The 19,175-nt window shown below is 39.7% G+C and overlaps 2 protein-coding genes across 7 annotated transcripts in view; one reads left to right on the forward strand and one right to left on the reverse strand.

Annotated features, from left to right (window-relative positions):
• The window catches only part of LOC113661138 (CMRF35-like molecule 8), a 256,058-nt gene that overhangs the window by 227,091 nt on the left and 9,792 nt on the right, over positions 1-19,175 (forward strand). The window lies entirely within an intron of this gene.
• Positions 3,249-19,175, reverse strand: part of LOC113646523 (CMRF35-like molecule 5) — a 52,933-nt gene continuing 37,006 nt past the window's right edge. Inside the window, exons 1-7 of one of the 5 annotated variants that reach the window (XM_047803602.1) lie at positions 13,234-13,932; positions 11,601-11,927; positions 10,617-10,691; positions 10,489-10,542; positions 7,654-7,758; positions 6,553-6,599; positions 3,249-3,882 (exon numbers count right to left, since the gene is read on the reverse strand). In XM_047803602.1, the coding sequence (XP_047659558.1) occupies positions 3,511-3,882; positions 6,553-6,599; positions 7,654-7,758; positions 10,489-10,542; positions 10,617-10,691; positions 11,601-11,927; positions 13,234-13,273 (1,020 nt within the window). In that variant the 5' untranslated portion in view covers positions 13,274-13,932 and the 3' untranslated portion in view covers positions 3,249-3,510. Of the gene's footprint in view, positions 3,883-6,552; positions 6,600-7,653; positions 7,759-10,488; positions 10,543-10,616; positions 10,692-11,600; positions 11,928-12,854; positions 12,986-13,233; positions 13,933-19,175 lie in introns of those variants that run through there. The other 4 variants (XM_047803599.1, XM_047803601.1, XM_047803600.1 and 1 more) reach the window with 4 other exon arrangements.

Here is a 19,175-nt window from a genome sequence, read left to right on the forward strand (position 1 = left end):
ATTATTTTCAGCCTTTTTCATCATTGTATTAAAAAAATATGCTCAAGAGAGCTCTACTTCCTTGTTGTTTTCACATTTGTTGCTCAGCCTTTCATGACAGGCACCACGTGGACTTATCTTTTCCTCAGCTACAATGAGTAAGTTTTCCTCATTCCTGCTCTTACTAGTCTACTTGATTATATGTTTAAATGATTATATGTTAATGTTATTTAACTGACATATTCTACTTGGTTATATTATATTGCTTTGCTGCTGTTGCTAGGCTTTGCTATGACTGTGTATATTGCTGGAGCCCTTAATGCTGGCTCTTTCTTAAACTTTGTTAAACTTTTTGACCTTTATTATGATCTCAGTCTGGCCTTCAGACTGGGCTTGCTCATTGCATTCTTTAAGACTTAGTTCCTTTATCTTATCAGGGTTACTCCTTTTTCCTCTTAGGTTCACAGCCTCAGGGTCAGCCAATTCGTCCTGGTCACACCATCTGGATTTCCCGGTCTACTCCCTACAGGAGGCTAGCTCCTGCTGAGGTCATGGCCAGTTATCGCCGCTATCAGCTGTGTCATCTTTCTCAGGAGTTCTACTCTTTCCTGGAGCGCCTGTCCTCCCCTACACTCCCAGATCATCCTCTCTTGACTTTTAACATCGTGCAGGCGTCTCTGACTCGCTCTTCTTCTACTCAAACACCTCTGCCTCCTATCATGGTGGATCAACGGACACAAACAGATGGTTGTCTTCATGCTGAACCCTGTTGCCCTAGGCTGACAACTCCTGCCTCTCCTCCACGTATCTCTTCTCCTCCCATTGCCTATGTTCGCCCCCTGGCAGCTCCTACCTCTCCTCCTCGTGTCTCATTTTGGCTACATTCCCTCTCTCTCTCCTAGTTTGGCTGTTTCTCCCTCTAACTCTGAGCCTGGTTCCCCAGGCTTTGTTCCCTCTTCTCCTTCTCCCAGGCCTTGATCCCCAGACTATACTCCCACATGCCCCAGGCCTGATAGCTCTGGTTATTACTAAGTTTGTTTGCAATAAACTTCCCTTTCTCTTTCATACTTCGTCTGAGTCCTGTGTGGTTTATTTGCATTAATTAACTACTTATTCTTATTATGACATCTGAGCTCTATACCCATATATCCTATGATATCAATCATAATAAGTCCTTACATATGCTCCTTTGGGGCACTTCTTTATGCGTTATAGAATTTTCACAACATCAGAACCCTCTGAGAACCATCAGTCGAAGCACTCATTCGGACTGGTACAGAACGAGAAGAAAGGAAGATGAAAATGATTTCTTAAGAGCTTAACAAAGTGCTAATTTAAGTTCTTGTTGAAGAAGTAGGTCTTTAGTGTTTGTTTAAACTCATTTAGCTTTAGCAGCTTAGATGTTGTTTGTGCAGATGGTAAATGGTCAGAGCAAGCTGGGATTTTCAGCAGGGTTTTTTTTCAGGTTTCACATAATGACAGGAACCTCAGCCTTAATTGTTTAATGTTCTGTCTAATTAAATTATTTAATATTACCAGGTTACATAGATGCTGTTGTAAAAGTGTACAAGTGATTTAATTGAATGAAAATCAATCTAAAACAATCAATACCAAGTAAAGATATAATAAACAAACAAACAAACAAACAAAACATATGTAAAGTTAATGTACTGTACTGTATATATAATATTGCTCAACAAAAGTGAAAGAAGTCAAATATACACACAGTTAAACAAGAGGAAACAGAAATATGACACACATTTTACTATTAACAGCTACATCAACCTTCATCAGTAATAAATATATTGAATCCAGATTTTCTAAACATCTTGAGACTGGGAAAATAAAGCTGTGTGTAAAATATAGTCCATAATAAAAAGAGAGTTTTATATATAAATAAACTTATACATATTCAGAATAGAATGTTCCAGGTGTCGTATATTTTTGACAAAAATGTAATTTTTAAAAACTATATTAAAATATAAGATGGTTTACTTTTTACCTGTTGTGCTGTTGTCAGGATTGTTGTGATAAACATGAATCAACACTTTCTAAACAATCAGATTTGAGAAATAAATATAGTGTAATATAGACATAAAGAATGGACTTTATCCTTCAAGTTGGCAGTTATTAGGCCCATCAGTAAGAAACCTAATTTAGATCCTAATGAAGTATCAGAATATATATATACACAGTTATATATCTCATCAACACCAATTGATCTGTGTGTTAAAGAGATAAAATATTGGATGACATGTAATTTTCTGTTGTTAAACTCTGATAAGACAGAAATACTACTTATCGGTCCAAAAACCAGTACACAGTTGATGTACTATTACTAGTAGCTCGACAGTGAAAGACCTGGTGTTTATTAGACAGCAACTTTCTTTAAAATCATATCACCATATTACAAACACAGCTTTCTTCCACCTTAGAAATATTGCCAAGCTGAGAAACATCCTGTCTGTATCTGATGCTGAGAAGCTAGTTCATGCCTTCATGAGCTCTAGACTGGACTATTGTAATGCATTACTAGGTGGTTGTCCTGCATCTTTAATAAATAGTTTACAGTTAGTCCAAAATGCAGCTGTTAGAGTTCTCACTAGGACAAGAAAGTATGACCATATAACCCCAATTTTATCATCTCTACATTGGCTACGTGTTCAGTTTAGAATTTATTACAAACTGCTATTACTAACGTATTACGTTATTTTCGTATTTAGCTCCCAAACTTTGGAACAGCCTTCCTGATAGTGTTCAGGGCTCAGAAACACTTTCCCAATATAAATGAATTGAATTGAATAAATGTAGATTAAAATCTTACCTCTTTAATCAGCCATACATTTAATACATCCCATAATATTGTGCTCTAATACATCTGACCAAATGCACATTATCATCTAGTGCTTGCTAATATTATGAACATCAGCTACGCTAATTCCTCTCCACTGCTTCTCTCTTTCTACCCATTCTGAGGCATCCAGAGATTGTATATTTCAGACCTTCACTGAGATGAGACCAACCCTGTGAGAATCCTGAGACATCTAGAGATGTTAGCTCCAGATGGACTCTGCTTCATGATATATTAAGACATTCTAAGAGTAGATGCCAACTCCATGTGGTCTTGAGGGCAACAACCTCCTCATTAATACACAATTGTGAGACTGTATATTTATAATCACACCCTCCAGTGCCACCCAAATGAGGATGAGGTTCACTTTACAGTCTGGTTCCTCTCAATATTTCTTCATCTTCTTTCTATGGTGCTTTTCCTCACCACAGCCTCAGTTACCTCAGGCTTGTTCATTAAAAAATATAACACATTTAACTATAAGTCTAACATTAATCTTAAAGTTTTGTATTATATTAATCTTTGTATAATATTGTTCTGAGACAATGACATTGCTAAAAGTGCTATACAAATAAAATTGAACTGAACTGAATGAAGTGTTATGATGTATAATATGTAATATAAAGGGCTGCTAAAAAGAACAAATAACTCAGAATGATTAGCATTCAGATGAATGCTAACTAGCTATTTACAGTAGCATAAACACAGGAGTTGCTCTTGTTCTTGTAGACGGCTGTTGGAGCTGCACCATAAGAGCTGGTCTCAAAATTCACTGCTGCATACATTGGACTTTCACCTGATTTCACCACTGATGGTGAAGTAGCACAGACTGCTGAGGGTAACTGAGCTGAGGAGTAGAAGTCCTGATCAGGAGAATCTGATGGGTTTTGTGCTGTAGAATAAACAGTTGGAGTTGTCGGTAATTCAGTGTTGCAGTAAATGGTTTCAGAACCATCAGGGAGGTTTGTGGATAACTGAGCAGTACAGTAAATTGTGTTAGAAAGAGCTCTGCTGTCTTTAACCTCCTCGTAGTCACAGGCTGGTGCTGGAAGCTGAGCACAAGGAGGAAAAGAAACAACTATATTCAATTTAGGTACAAAAAAATAGAGAAAATAAAACATGCATTTCTGTAGAAAAAAAAAAAAAAGCTCTTAAAACCAGCTTAAACAGATTAAAGTCTTAAATATGGTCTAAAATTTGTATATATTTGTCACGGTGTGACATGGTGAAACAAAAGGCAAGAGAGGATCCAAATGCAGATAGGACTTTACTGGACAAAAACAAGAAACAAACATACAGGCAGGCAAAACAGATCAGGACACGGAACAGGAACAGAGAACAACATGAACCAAACACCTACAACGACCAACACCAGGGAAGTGAACAGACAGAGTAGATATAGTGGACAGGAGCCAATAACCAAGCAGAGACGATTAGAGACAAAGACAAGACACCTGGGGAAGAGATGGAATGTGATTAGTGTCCATGGTGAGCAATGAGTGGGCGGAGCAAAACAATCAACACCAGGGAGAGACGGCAGACAGAAACAAGGGGAAAACACAGACAGACACACCACACAGCGGCTTCCAGACGCTCCCAAGTCCACAAAACCCAGTTCAGGCAGGTGGAGCGAAGGCGCAACCAGGGTGGGAGGGCGGGTCGGGTTCGTGTAGTGGTGGCGCCCGCTGAGCAGGAGGCCGGGGTGGCGCCAGCCGGGCCGGCGGCCAGGGCGGCGCCGGCAGAGCAGGAGGCCAGGGCGGCGCCGGGAGAACAGGAGGCCAGGGCGGCGCCGGGAGAACAGGAGGCCAGGGCGGCGCCGGTAGAACAGGAGGCCTGGGCGGAGCCGGTAGAACAGGAGGCCAGGGCGGAGCCGGTAGAACAGGAGGCCAGGGTGGTGCCGGAGGCAGAGACCAGAGCAGGACCGGAGACCAGGGTGGTGCTGGAGGCGGAGCCAGAGACCAGAGCAGGACCAGAGACCAGGGTGGTGCTGGAGGCGGAGCCAGAGACCAGAGCGGGACCGAGGAGCAGGGTGGTGCTGGAGGCGGAGCCAGAGACCAGAGCGGGACCGGAGACCAGGGTGGTGCTGGAGGCGGGGCCAGAGACCAGAACGGAGTTGGCAGGCAGGGTGGTGCTTTGGGCCTATGAACAGGGACAGGAGGTAGAAGGGCCAGCAAGTCCAGTGAAGCAAAACACAGGAAAACAGAAACATGCATAGGTTCAGGCCAGGCAGAGAGTTCAGGTAGTTTGGGTGTCATGATGTCGACCGCGTTCTCTGACTCAGTCATTTCGGTCGACCCGGCTGAGTCGGCTGTTTCCGTCAGCTCGGCCGGTTCCTTCGACCCGCCGGTTCCGTCGACCCGGTCGGTTCGGCAGGTCCCGTCGACCCGGTCGGTTCGGCAAGTCCCGTCGACCCGGTCAGTTCGGCAGTTCCCGTCGACCCGGTCGGCTCGGCAGGTTCCGTCGACCCGGTCGGCTCGGCAGGTTCCGTCGACCCGGTCGGTTCCGTCGACCCGGTCGGCTCGGCAGGTTCCGTCGACCTGGTCGGTTCCGGCCGACCCGGTCGGTTCCGTCGACCCGGTCGGTTCCGTCGACCCGGTCGGTTCGGCAAGTTCCGTCGACCCGGTCGGTTCCGGCGACCCGGTCGGTTCGGTAGGATCCATCGACCCGGTCGGTTCCGGCGACCCGGCTGGTTCCGGCGACCCGGCTGGTCCAGCTGGCGGCTTAGGGATGCCGGCCGCCAGAGCCGACCTCATCGGGGTATCCGCCAGTTTGGAGACCAGCCGGTTAGCACGGACCTCAGCCGAGCTCGCCGGTACGGTAGCCATGGGAACTGGCTCAATCACGGGTGTGCACGGGACTGGTCTGGGCAGAGGAACTGTGGAGCATTCGGGCGTCCGTGGCTGATTCCACTCTGTGGCCCACGGACCCCGATGCTTGCTGCCCCCCCCCCAAAAAATACTTACGGCCGGCTTCAGTCTCTACAGTGCTCACGCTCAGCGTGGACCCGTCCAGGAGCAACGCCAAGTTGACGAACTCTGAGAATGTTTTTATCTCTCGAGTAGACGGCATCAGATACCGCAGGATGTCCCTTAGTCCGTACTTAAAGATATCCTTGAGCGCCTTCTCGTCAAAATTGACCTCGTTGCACAGGTCCAAGAATACCTCTGTGTATTCCTCAACTGGGGCGTCCTCCTGACGTAGACAAAACAGGATTTCTGCTGGATCCATGTGGTTGGTCGTTCTGTCACGGTGTGACACGGTGAAACAAAAGGCAAGAGAGGATCCAAATACAGATAGGACTTTACTAGACAAAAGCAAGAAACAAACATACAGGCAGGCAAAACAGATCAGGACACGGAACAGGAACAGAGAACAACATGAACCAAACACCTACAACGACCAACACCAGGGAAGTGAACAGAGAGTAGATATAGTGGACAGGAGCCAATAACCAAGCAGAGACGATTAGAGACAAAGACAAGACACCTGGGGAAGAGATGGAATGTGATTAGTGTCCATGGTGAGCAATGAGTGGGCGGAGCAAAACAATCAACACCAGGGAGAGACGGCAGACAGAAACAAGGGGAAAACACAGACAGACACACCACAATATTTCACTTTAATTAATTTAAATTCCAGATGCTTTAAATCCACATCTTTATAATGTTTAATTATTTTGTTGTGGTTTTGTTAAAATCAGCTTTTAGAAAAACACAACTCACCACACGGGGGTTTGAGGAGCTTTTTAAGGATTGGGCTGAAGATGAGGCTGAAAGTTGTAGAAAAATATAAGCAACCGTTTTAAAGATGACATTATGATATTTGAAAAAAAAATCATAAAAACAAATAATATAAATAAATAAATGAATACAGTTTGTAAAGGGTGCTTGTCTCTATGGACCTCATGCATGTACATTTCTCTCTCCTTGGAGGATTAATGTCTCTGGAGACTTGTTTAATTTACTCTTATTTATTAAGTTAATAAATGCCCTGATTAATAGTGTTAATGTGTCTCCAAATATGCATTTTAAAAATTAAAATGTTATTTAGAGAAAAGTAAAATTTTGCAATTCTGTGTAATAAAATAAAAATGTAAAACATTATTATTATTATTATTATTATTATTATTATTATTATTATTATTATTATTATTATGTGGGGCATGGTGGCTTAGTGGTTAACACATTCACCTCACACCTACAGGGTTGGGGGTCCGATTCCCGCCTTGTGTGTGTGGAGTTTGCATGTTCTCCCAGTGACCCAAGGTAGTTCGCATAAGCGGTAGAAAATGAGTGAGAATGAGTGAGTATTATTATTATTATTATTATTATTATTATTATTATTATTATTATTGGACTCCTATTGGCTATTTATCCTATTGGCTCCTATTTATGGTGTTCACTATAAGATCTTCCTTTTATTTTGGGCATCTGGACAGTGAATGTGTAGTGACTTGTTTCTGAGTGTGGAGTTTCCTGATCCACCAAATTTGTCAGTATTATGAAAATCAGGTCTAAAAGCATTTAGTCACCTTTAAAAGTCATGTGATGTGTAGTTTCTACAGGAAGTGTATTGTGTGTGTGTGTGTGTGTGTGTGTGTGTGTGTGTGTGTGTGTGTGTGTGTGTGTGTGTGTGTTTGTGTGTGTGTGTGTGTGTGTGTGTGTGTGTGTGTGTGTGTGTGTGTGTGTGTGCATTTATATTACACACATAAGTGCCACCTCAGTGTTGTGCATAACATTCACTGTGTTCACCTTTCATGAGTTAATGTGTTAATAAAGTCAGAATTAAGTACATTAAGTAGTTGTGTGAATGGAATACAGTACCTTGGTTCTTCTTTTTCCACTGTATCAGTACAGTAAATAAAAGGGCAATGAGAAGCAGCACGAGAACAACAGACACGGCAATGATGACAGGTAAAGTTTGGAAACCTGGAAGAAAACAGAACAATTAAACTTTTAGGTTTGTGTCTATGGGAGTGTGTGTATATGTGTGTGAGTGCATGTGTGTGTATGTGTGCACATATGTGTGTGTTTCTGTGTGAGTATGTGCGTGACTGTATGTGTGAGTGTGTGCATATACGTATATGTGTGTGTTTCTGTGTGTCTGTGTATGTGCGTGCGTGTGTGTGTGCATGGGTTTGTGTGAGTGAGTGAGTGAGTGAGTGTGTGTGTGTGTGTGTGTGTGTGTGTGGCATAGGAACTAAATTCTGTGTTCTTTCATGCTGATAAAATCTTTGGCTGAAAAAGTCCTTGTAAAAAACATGAGTTTACACACTTTTGGTGATTATAAACTGAACACAATCCTGAGTTTATGTAGTTAGAGTTGTGTGTTGCAGTAACATTCTAACACTCTACATGTTTTACTGTGATGTGGACTTAACACTGTAAAGTTGTGCTTTGTTTAGATTTACAGTAGGTTTTATTACCCTGGGGGTAAACACCCATACTAACAACACTTCTAAATTAGACTTGTGAAACCTTCCTGTAGCTGGAGATAAAGTACGTAGGCGGGGCTTACCCTGGGCGTAGGCGGGGCTTTCATTTACATTTACAGCATTTGGCAGATGCCCTTATCCAAAGCTACTTCCATTTTTATCTAATTTTTTATACAACTGAGCAATTGAGGGTTAAGGGCCTTGCTCAGGGGCCCAGCAGTGGGAACCTGGTGGACGTAGGAATCAAACTCACAACCTTCCGATTCTTAGCCCAACACCTTAACCACTAGGCTACCACATCCCACACATACCACAACGGTAACAGTAAAACAGTATGTTATTTTAAGCATGCAATTGATATGGGTTGATCAGAAATTGTTATATTTATTGCTGATTAGAAAAATATTTACGGGACAGCATCAGGATTGAGCTGCAGATCAATGGTTTTGATCACGATAGCAAACAAACTATATTACAGAAAAAGTTTTGCAACAATGAAAACAATGCAGAAATGCAATTATGAAGTAAAATGTAATGAGCAACATAACTTTCTTTTTTAACTTTTATTTTTTTATGATCAGTGTGATTTATTTATTTTTTTGGTTCTTTTCATTATTTTATTTCCACACCAGGGGTGTGTGTGTGTGTGTGTGTGTGTGGAGCTTAATATTTAATTTGTTATATTTATAACACTAGCTTACTACCTTCATGTTTTTATGAAATACAGCAAACACGTGTGTGGTTACTGGTTAGAAACAGCTGAAGGTTTAAAAAAGAAAAAAATCTCAGACAGGCAGAGACGCGATGCGAGTCGCATTCTACCAACAAGCACCACGTGTGAACGAACCCACGTTTACCGGAACTCTACTGGTTAGTAAGTACGTATTATTAACGTTACAACCCGAAGTAAAAAGCTGAAGAAACCCTAAACATTAACGGAAAAGCCCCGCGAACTCGAATGACTAAGGGAGAGACAGAGAGCTGTTGTGTGTGTGACTGTGAGTGAGCAGAGCGAGACACAACAACACAACACGTGTATGTGTGTGGGGGAGGGGCGCTGTGACTAGCCTATCACATAACGCTGACACTATCAGATACCCAATGATGATTTTCATTCAATCCGAGCACAGATATTGACTCGTATTACTCTTATAATACTCGTACTCGGCAGAAGTGCTTTATCCGTACTGTATACTCGTTTCAGCCGAGTATCCGGCTCATCTCTAATATCCAGCAAGTCTTTCTTTTTGTTATTTGTTTAACATTTCCCAAACAGAGAGCATGTCTGCAGTGCTACAGCTCTGTGATCTGATTGGCTCTTGCCTCATGTCTCAGTTTAACTGCATGTTGTGTAGATATGAGCTACAACCTAAAACATGGCATGTTTGATACACTTCCTTCTGGAATTCATACAGAGTTTTCTCACTGCATCAAAACCCCTTGTAGAGATTGTTTAGAAGTCACCTGAAGACCTTGAGTCAGATGACAGTCTGAGTTTATTTATCTTAATGACGTGGACATTACTGTCCTGGAAACATTCAACCACACGGGATCTACATGTATCTTTAACTTCGTACTAAATCAGATCATGAAGTTCTGTCTTATCAGCTGGACCATTAAATAAAAATGCTGACAAAAGAGCAGATGTTCTAAACATGTTGGGTTGTTGCCAGAATAACTCAGTATTAAGACCTGTAACCTACCCAAACTGAGCACAAGACCACAGTGAGGCAAAGAGTAGACTTCACATCTGTCCAACCCACTGTGAGATAAGTGCAAGGTGGGAATGTTACTGTGGCTGCAGCTTTAAGTTTCACAAACAGTTCTGTAATCATTTCAACAGAAACCCTGAGAATACAACATTATTTTTATTTTATTTATTTTATTTTATTTTATGCAAAATGTCTTGTGAAAAATATACTGCCATGAATGTTTTGGCCTAAATTGAGTTTTCTGCCTGTAATGTGTGTGTTCTGCCTGTAATGTGTGTGTTCTGCCTGTAATGTGTGTGTTCTGTCTGTAATGTGTGTGTTCTGTCTGTAATGTGTGTATTCTGTCTGTAATGTGTGTATTCTGTGACATGTTCATCATTAGAAGGTGCTGTGATGTTGATGGTTAAAAGGAAATGAAAACATGGTAATGGGTCTACAGTTACTTCCTGTCAGTTGTTAAAGCACAGGGAAGAGCAGCAGGTTTAAAATAACATGGTAGATATTCTACATACCCTGAGATGAGGAAGTGATGGGGGTTTTGTGGGTAGTATAAGTTAGTAACTTATCTGAAATAAAAAAAGAGACAGATTTAATGATGTGAGAGAAATGTGAAGAAGAAGTCATGTAAAAAAGTTTATACCTGTTACTGAATGTGTCGTGTCCCCATGGGTTGGAGTGTGTGTGGTGTGTGAGACAGAACTGATGGTGGGATCATCTGGAAGAAAGGAAACAGACCATTTATCACTCAGACATTTACACATCAGGGTGAGTGTGTGAGTGAGTGTGTGTGGGTGTGTGTCTCTCTGTGTGTGTGTGTGTGTGTGTGTGTGTGTGTGTGTGTGTGTGTGTGTGTGTGTGTGTGTGTGTGTGTATACATGTACAGCTGTACAGTATGTGAAATGTACACATCAGCCTTTCTTAAAGGGTGAGTGTGTATGTGTGCGTATGTGTGAGAGTGAGTGTGTGAGTGAGTGTGAGAATGTAAGAGTGAAACTATCTGCGTGTGTGTGTGTGTGTGTGTGTGTGTGTGTGTGTGTGTGTGTGTGTGTGTGTGTATGTGTTTGTGTGAATGTGTGTGTCTGCTGTGTGTGTGTCTGTGCAAGTGATCGTGTGTGTGTTTGTGTGTGTGTTGTGTGTGTGTGTGTGTGTGTGTGTGTGTGTGTGTGTGTGTGTGTTAGAGTAATCGCGTGTGTGTGTGAGTGAGTGAGTGAGCAAGTGAGTGTGAGAGAATGTGAGTGAAATTGTCTGTGTGTGTTTGTGTGTGTTCGAGTGATTGTGTGCGTGTGTGTATATGTTTGTGAGTGATCGTGTGTGTGTGTGAGTGAGTGTGAGAATGTAAGTGTGTGTGTGAGTGTGTGTGTGTGTGTGTGTGTGTGTGAGTGTGTGTGTGTGTGAGTGTGAGTGTGTGTGTGTGTGTGTGTGTGTGTGTGTGTGTGTGTGTGTGTGTGTGTGTGTGTGTGTGTGTGTGTGAGTAAAAGACATTAGAATAAATAATACTAAAGTGTTAGTTTCCTCTCTGTATGGAGATGTTTGGGACACACTGCACATAATCTGCCTCAATAACAATATTTAATAATCAGTGAAATAATGTGTGAGATTTATTTATTCTCTGTGTAACACTCACCTGTTTTAACCTGCAGGAGAATCTTTGTGTAAATATCAGACAAAGGCAATGTCCGCTCTATCACACACCAGTAAGTGCCTCCATCCTCAGGTCTCAGATCAGTGATGGTGACGGTGAAGACTCGGGCTGTTTTGTCATCATACAGAGAAAATCTGGGGTCTTTAGCAGGAGATCCAGATTCAACAGGAATGTCTTTATTCCCCACATAGGAACATTCACCTCTGCAGAGATACTTCTTGTTATCTTCATATCCAGATTTATAGGGACATTTAATCTGAACTGATCCTCCTCTGTATCCAGTTACTATAGTTACAGCATCAGTACCAGCTGGAGAATAATATACAGTGGAATGAAATATGATCCAGGAAGATGGTGCATCAGTGTAAGAGAAGAGGAAGGTACACAAGAGATACGTGTGTGTTAGAATATCATATACACGTATTATTACATGTGTAATACACGTGTTATAAACACCAAACTCTCATCCTAATAATCTAAATAAAACATGTCAGATAGGGAGGTGCCATATCATACTGTCCATGACAACATTGGTGTAATTTTTACATGATAATAAAGTGTCATCTCGTGATATCAATAACCCAACATCAGTGAATATGCTGGTGATGTGTCTGCCACATGGACGGCTAGTTAGTGTTTTCTTGAACAGTTCCAGCACTGACATTCTAACCTGACTTCCATTTTATGTTTACACAAAGAATTAGAGGCAATTCAACGGTTTCAGCGCTGATATTATACCTCATTCGATTTAACGGTTACTTAAGTTTAGATAGCATTTTTATTTTTTTAGGCAGTAAGTGTTTTACATTGTGAAGGTTTGTTTGCATTGCTGCTGTCTGTTTACATTTGTACTTAAAATGTTAGGTCAATTTTATTAGGTAACAATATTGTGCAGGCTCCTGATAAGTTACAAGGTTAAATTACTTTAGTTACTGTTAAACTAGTGTTAAGGAGTTATGTTATGAAGCGAAAACACTACCAACTCGTACCAAGGATACGTTTGTACTGTGCTTACATTTGACTCATGTTGTGTGACTGTCACTACTATTGCACTATAATGCTGCTGCTGCCACTTTATGACAATAGATTCAAAAACTTCAGATTAGGTCGTCTGTCATCAATGACGGCTCATTGGATTGATTATGTTCTTCATTATGTTTGCACTAAAGCTATATCGCACACACCTAATGTCAGACATCTGATATCTGCTTTACTTGATAAAGAGATTAAACCCACATTTTGTGTTGATTAACAGGAAGAAGAGAGATGAGGTTGCAGGTCGACCGCTCTGATAAAACATCAGCCCTGATCTTTAAACATGTGACATGTAGTTAAGGACTAGTGTTAGAACAACTCTTCAGTTTTACACTGTAAATAAACAGAGATCATGTTCACTTGTGTCGTGGTCACGTGGTCACTTAAACATGTACTTTTCTTCATGCACTAAGTGAAGTGAAGCTCCTCTGTGTGCTTTTGAAGCTAAACACAAAGTCTCAGCAGCCCTGAACTTCACTACATTAAACACAGGAGCCCATGAATACAAGGTCTGTGCTAAATGTCCAATTCTTTAATGTTACACTTACAATGAAGATTAATATGAAGTGCATTTACTTACCTGGAATTAGGAAGAAGGTGAAGATGAGAAGGATCTTCATTCTAAATCCAGACTCAGAAAATATTAATAATAAAATATTAGTTATACGACACTCCAGCACTGTCCTTGTCTCTGTGACTGGGCGTCTTTTTTTGTGTGGCCTTAGAAGAAAGCAACATCATGTCCACTTCCACTTTTGAGCTGCTGACAGAAAACCACTCAGGAAGTTTGTGTGAAGTGTTGAGTGTCGTTGTTACAACAGCTGCTGTCAATGTAACAGAAACAAAAGAACAGAAAACATGTTTCTGATACTAAACTAATGACCAGTGGAGTTGTGTACTGCAACGTAACTGTGATGTCACGTCTTTGTTTTTCCTCTCAGTCTGTAGAGAGTTTGAGTATATAATAGTTTGTAAAATGTACCAGTCTGCAACTAGATGTGCTCCAGGGATTAAAACAAAGCCTTGATCAATGCATCCTTGTTGAAGATTAAAGCCCATAATGGCTTGTGATGGTCATAAAGTGAAGACCTTGACATTATGTAAACCGACGGAACAGATAGTAATGTTTTTGTTTGTTTCCTGAGATCTTCTGCAATACAATGACATCATTATGTGGATTAAAACTCTGCTCAAGTACAAGAACGTCACAAATCTTGTTCTTTGTAGTGCAGTCGAGGCCTTCTGTCACTTCTATCAGACTACATAAGAGTGAAGCTGTTCTTGTGAGCTGTATGTCAAACACTTTACCTCATTAATTATCATATTAGTAGATGTACTAACCACCACTCAACATACTCATACACTACATTGGTGATGTGTCACTTCCTGTGTAGTGACTGTAAAACACTTCCCTGACATCTTTAATCAAACACTTCCAGAAAACCTCCCTACTGCTCAATATATACTCAAAAGATAAGTCTCTCATGTCCAACCGCTGAGCAAAAAGTAATGTCAGCAGAAGTGGATGTGGTTAACAAGTGTTGCTGTTGTTTGGGTATTAGTCACTTCTTCTGAAATAGTGCAAATACTCAGACAAAGAAAGAGAGAAAACAAAATATTTTTCTCTAATCACATTAAATAAAATCTAAAAACATTCTGAAAATATTATTGAATATTTTATTAATATAAATATTTAGCTGCATGACTGAATGATATCCTCTACTATAAAGTGCTCTTTGTAACAGAATTGTCACCATTTCCTTCTTCTTTATGCTACAACTGTGGGTTTACATTGTCAGTTACATTCAGAGCACGTTTAATAAAAAGCTGCTTTTATTTAAAAAAACGAGAAAGGAAATCGCTTCACCATGGGGGTGTCTTCACACATAAAAAGACCCAAATGCAGGGTTAACAAAATAAAAACAGATATTTTATAAACAAAACACAAAAAATGAATACAGGAAACAGGAACCGAAACATAGAAGCCAACCAACAACGAGGACCCGACGAAGCTAACCACAATGTGGAGGAAATAAATACACATAATAATAAAACCAATTACAACCAGGTGATTATTACAAGACACACTGCCAGAGCGCCCCCTAATGTTCCAGCAGAGAATGTCCAAGCAGAAATCCTGACAGAAAGTGTGAATAATCAAATTTCAAGACTGTGATGTTGCAGCAGAAGTTTGTTCTTTATTCATAATAACAGTCATGTGGTTACAGAATTCACACACAGAGTAAATATATTTAAATACTTACACGAGTTCTTCACATCCAAAGTGACATCATAAAGACATCATCAGTGAGACAAAATAAAACAATGTATTTGAGTAGCTTTTGGCTGGTTAAAGTAGCTGTACTGTGATATATACATGTGCTTCATCCTGGTCAGAGTCACAGTGAGTCAGGAGTCTATTCCAGGATCACTGTGTGCCAATCAGGACGTCATGCTGTGTTTGACTAAAGCTCAGAACTCAGAGGAAAAACAAAGAAAACTGGCAACTCAACTCAGAATTCGTACTCAGAGAGTCAGGAGGGTCTCTTCATCCCAGAGTTATGACAGATCTTATGACTTCAGACCAACATTGCCAGCATGGCAACTCACACCATCAGCACACTATACATTATATATTTATAATCAATAAACTTAGCTGACTAAATGGGTGTAAAAATACACTTTCATAAAGCGGTGAAGGGGCAATAAAATACATATGGACAGGATGAGAATTAGTAATAAACTATAATACCACAGACACACACACACGTGCACACAAACACACACTCTGAATACAGTCTCAGGTTATATATACACCATGGGAACGCCCTTCAGAGGACCACTGACTAAAGCACCTGGGAACACAGCAATATTTCTGGCTGAAAATGACTGGCCAGTGAACTGGGTAGATATTAATTTACTTTAAAGTAACTCAATATTTTTTAATTATTGTAAAGCTAATGTAAAGCTGCTTTGAGACAATGTCCATTGTTAAATGTGATACACAAATAAAATTTTATTGATTTGAGGTCTTTGAACGTTTCGGCAGGAAGGAATTAGTCTTATATCAATAATGAGCTCAGAAATTATGCTGACCTATAAGTTGCTCCAGAGCTTTTGATTCCAAAATCCCACTTGACTATATACAGTCTTTGAAAGGACATTATATATGATCACACTCTCTGGTGTCACCCAAATGAGGATCAGCTCCTTTTTGAGTCTGGTTCCTCTAAGGGATTCTTACTTATATTTATTCTATATTTTTTATACTTGTGTACATTTTTTTAAAAATAATTTTTATCCCTTTTATTTTCAATTTATACCAAAAGAACAAAGGTATACAAAACTAAACTCTCTGTCCCCCAAACACTAGACATAAACATAATAATACTGACCATAATGTACATGATCAGATGTCGATAAAGGAAAAGAAATAATTCATTCATTCATTCATTCATTCATTCATTCATTCATTCATTCATTCATTTTCTACCGCTTTATCCGAACTTCCTCGGGTCACGGGGAGCCTGTGCCTATCTCAGGCGTCATCGGGCATCAAGGCGAAAAGAAATAATGATAATAATAAATAAACAACATGACATGTGTATGAATAATATCCCCCCCCCCCCTTACAATACCATAGTGCCTGCTTTCATTTCCTCAACAAACCGTAAGAAAGGTTGCCAGATATTATCGAATACCCCAGTAGACCCTCTTACTGTACATCTATTTTTCTCCGACATAAGATGGTACATGACTTCCCTTATCCAGTGACTGAATGCCATTTAATCAGTCTTAGTCTACTAGACAGAAGAGAACAGAAGACCTGTATCTTAATTTTCCTTTTTTTCCCCTTAATTTTGCATTTTTGCCACACAAAACAATGCAATAAATTGGGATGACTCTATACCATCTCTCCAAACAGCCCAGAGAAGTTCTAGAACATGTGTCATGTATAGAACATATGCAGCAGAGCTGAGGGAGACTGCTGTCATCTATCATGTGGGATCTGTCAGCTTTAATCTTAAAAAGTCTGACTTTAGTCCAAATTGTATTACAGCATGTCTAAGGCAAATGTTTGATTAAAAAAATTATCTGAATTATTTTGTAACAGTTGTCCTTTGAAAATTATTTTTGAGTAATCTAAAGATGTTGAATCATACATGCTAAGTGCTTCGTAGATCCTGTTTAGAGCCTGTACTGAGTTACAATAAAGTAGTTGGAGAGAAATATGAGAAATAATTAAAATTTAATTCTACAAAGTTCAACTTGCAAATATGTATTAAATCTGATTTGGGGATGAAAATTTCTTTAAAACTGTTCAAAAGACAACATTAGGTTGTTGTTTTGCTAAGAAGAAATTGTGAAACAAGCTTCCAAGTCCAAAATGTGACCTTTGGAGTCACAGGAGAGGGAAAGAGAAAGAGGATTCCCTTTCTCATACTCCACCAACTTTGAGCCCCATGATGAGCCATGGCCTGAGCCACGGGAATCAAGTGCCAGGCTTGAAAATAAAGCCAGACATGAGCTGAATTTCTTCAAAGAGAAACTCTCGTAATTCACGTGAACAGCTACTTTGAGAGTTCAAATACCAAACATACAATGCAAAGAGTGTATTTGTCCTACATTAAAAAAAAAAAAAAAAAAAAAAAAAAAAAAACATTTGAAAAGATCTGAGGCACAAAAGAGTAAATTCACAGGAAAAATAAACACAAAATTGCAGGTTGAAACAAACAATGGGTTTACATTAATCAGTTTGACAGCTCAAACCAGTCCACTTGGTAGGCGAACAGAAGTATCCAGAATCTTAATGTTTATTGATATGGGACAGATTCTGGTAGACTGAATCTGATTGGTTATTAGTACTTGACAGAGTCTGGTAAACTGAATCTGATTGGTTATTAGTACTTGACAGAGTCTGGTAGACTGTGTCTGATTGGCTGGTGGTTGGGTCTAAACCTATGTAGTCAGATTCAAGTAAACTGACTTTTACTCTTGCTTGAACAGAAAGTAAATTTTTAACATTTTCATAATCTTCATTTCTCTGAAATGGAAAATAAAAAACATTAAAATGTTTGTAAGTAAATTGTTTGTGAAAGTAACATCTAAAGCAAATCACTGGCCTGTACCTCTCTGGAAGATTGTGTCACTGTTCCAGAGCCTGAAGAAAGAAGAGATTGCTTTAAATCACATTCTCTAAAGACAATGAACAAAATCACAATCCATTCATTTCACATCCATATTTCCATGTGTTAATGAATATCTTATCTACACTACACATCTTTGAAGAATTGTTGTACTGCTTTTTATAGTTTGTGTGACATTTGATCGGTTGTTTTGTGGGTTCAGTGATATCTTTCACATCTTTATCACACTTTCTCATGTAAATAGTCATGAGAAAGTTCATTCATGTGACTTTGGCTACATTGGTTGTTTCTGCACGAGTTTGAAAAGAAAACACTAACACTTTAACATGTTGTGTGAATATAAATTAAAATGTGCTTGTTTGTTTGCAGTACCTTGGGTCTTTTTTTTACACCGTGTCACTCCAGCTGATAAAAGGCCAATGAGAAGCAGCACTAGAGCAACAGGCACGACAGTCATGACTAGGGGTAAAAAAATGATCCACTAAATGTTTGTGAAGAAAAGTCCATAATCGACTCACTCTGTCATCCAGGTAAGCTATTTCTTCTGTTTCTCAATATTAAGCTCAAAATTAAATTCTTCAGTCCAGGCCACAATTTGTTCACGAAAAGAAAAAAGCGCAAAACGACTCAAATTTTGAATTGGGCTAAAAAAATTAAATCGTTTTTAAACTGAGTAAGTTAAACCAGACTTTCTCTGTTCAAGAAAAATAAACGTTTGCTGAATATCTTCCAGTGCTGACTCCTTGGTCTTTATCTACTCATGTCATCATGCCGATTATGTTAATTTCACCTAATTGAACTCCTTCTCACAACCTAATATACAGTCATGTGAAATAATTAAGACACATCAATAAAAAGTTCTTTAAAAGGAAATTTCAACATGTCAATTTCTGATCTAGTTTTAATTTTTACCTGTAGATGAAATGATGTAATTGCATGTAAACAACAAAAATCAGTTTTGCTTCAGCTTAACATTTTTCACAGATGGTCTCATATGTTCTTCAAGCACCTTCTGATACAATGTAGAATTCATAGTAGGTTATATGATGGTGATCTGACCAGGTCCTGCTGCAGCACAGCATCTCTAAACCAGAACACTTCATCCTCCATGTTTCACAGTTTATATGAAGTTTTTTTTTCTTGAATTCCTGTATTTGGTTTACACTAAACATCCCCTATGTTATGGTGTGTAATAATTCAGTTTAAGACTCATCTGTCTACAGCACATTATTACAGAACTCTTGGCCTTTCTCTCTGTTCTTTCTCAAACTTCAGTCTTGTCCTCATAATTTTCTTAGACAGTAAAGGTTTTCTCCTTCAGACATCCAATGATATTTAAAGTGGTTCAGTCTCTTACTGATTGTAGATTCATGCA

Source organism: Tachysurus fulvidraco, chromosome 18 (assembly GCF_022655615.1).
Source record: "Tachysurus fulvidraco isolate hzauxx_2018 chromosome 18, HZAU_PFXX_2.0, whole genome shotgun sequence".
Taxonomy (NCBI): domain Eukaryota; kingdom Metazoa; phylum Chordata; class Actinopteri; order Siluriformes; family Bagridae; genus Tachysurus; species Tachysurus fulvidraco.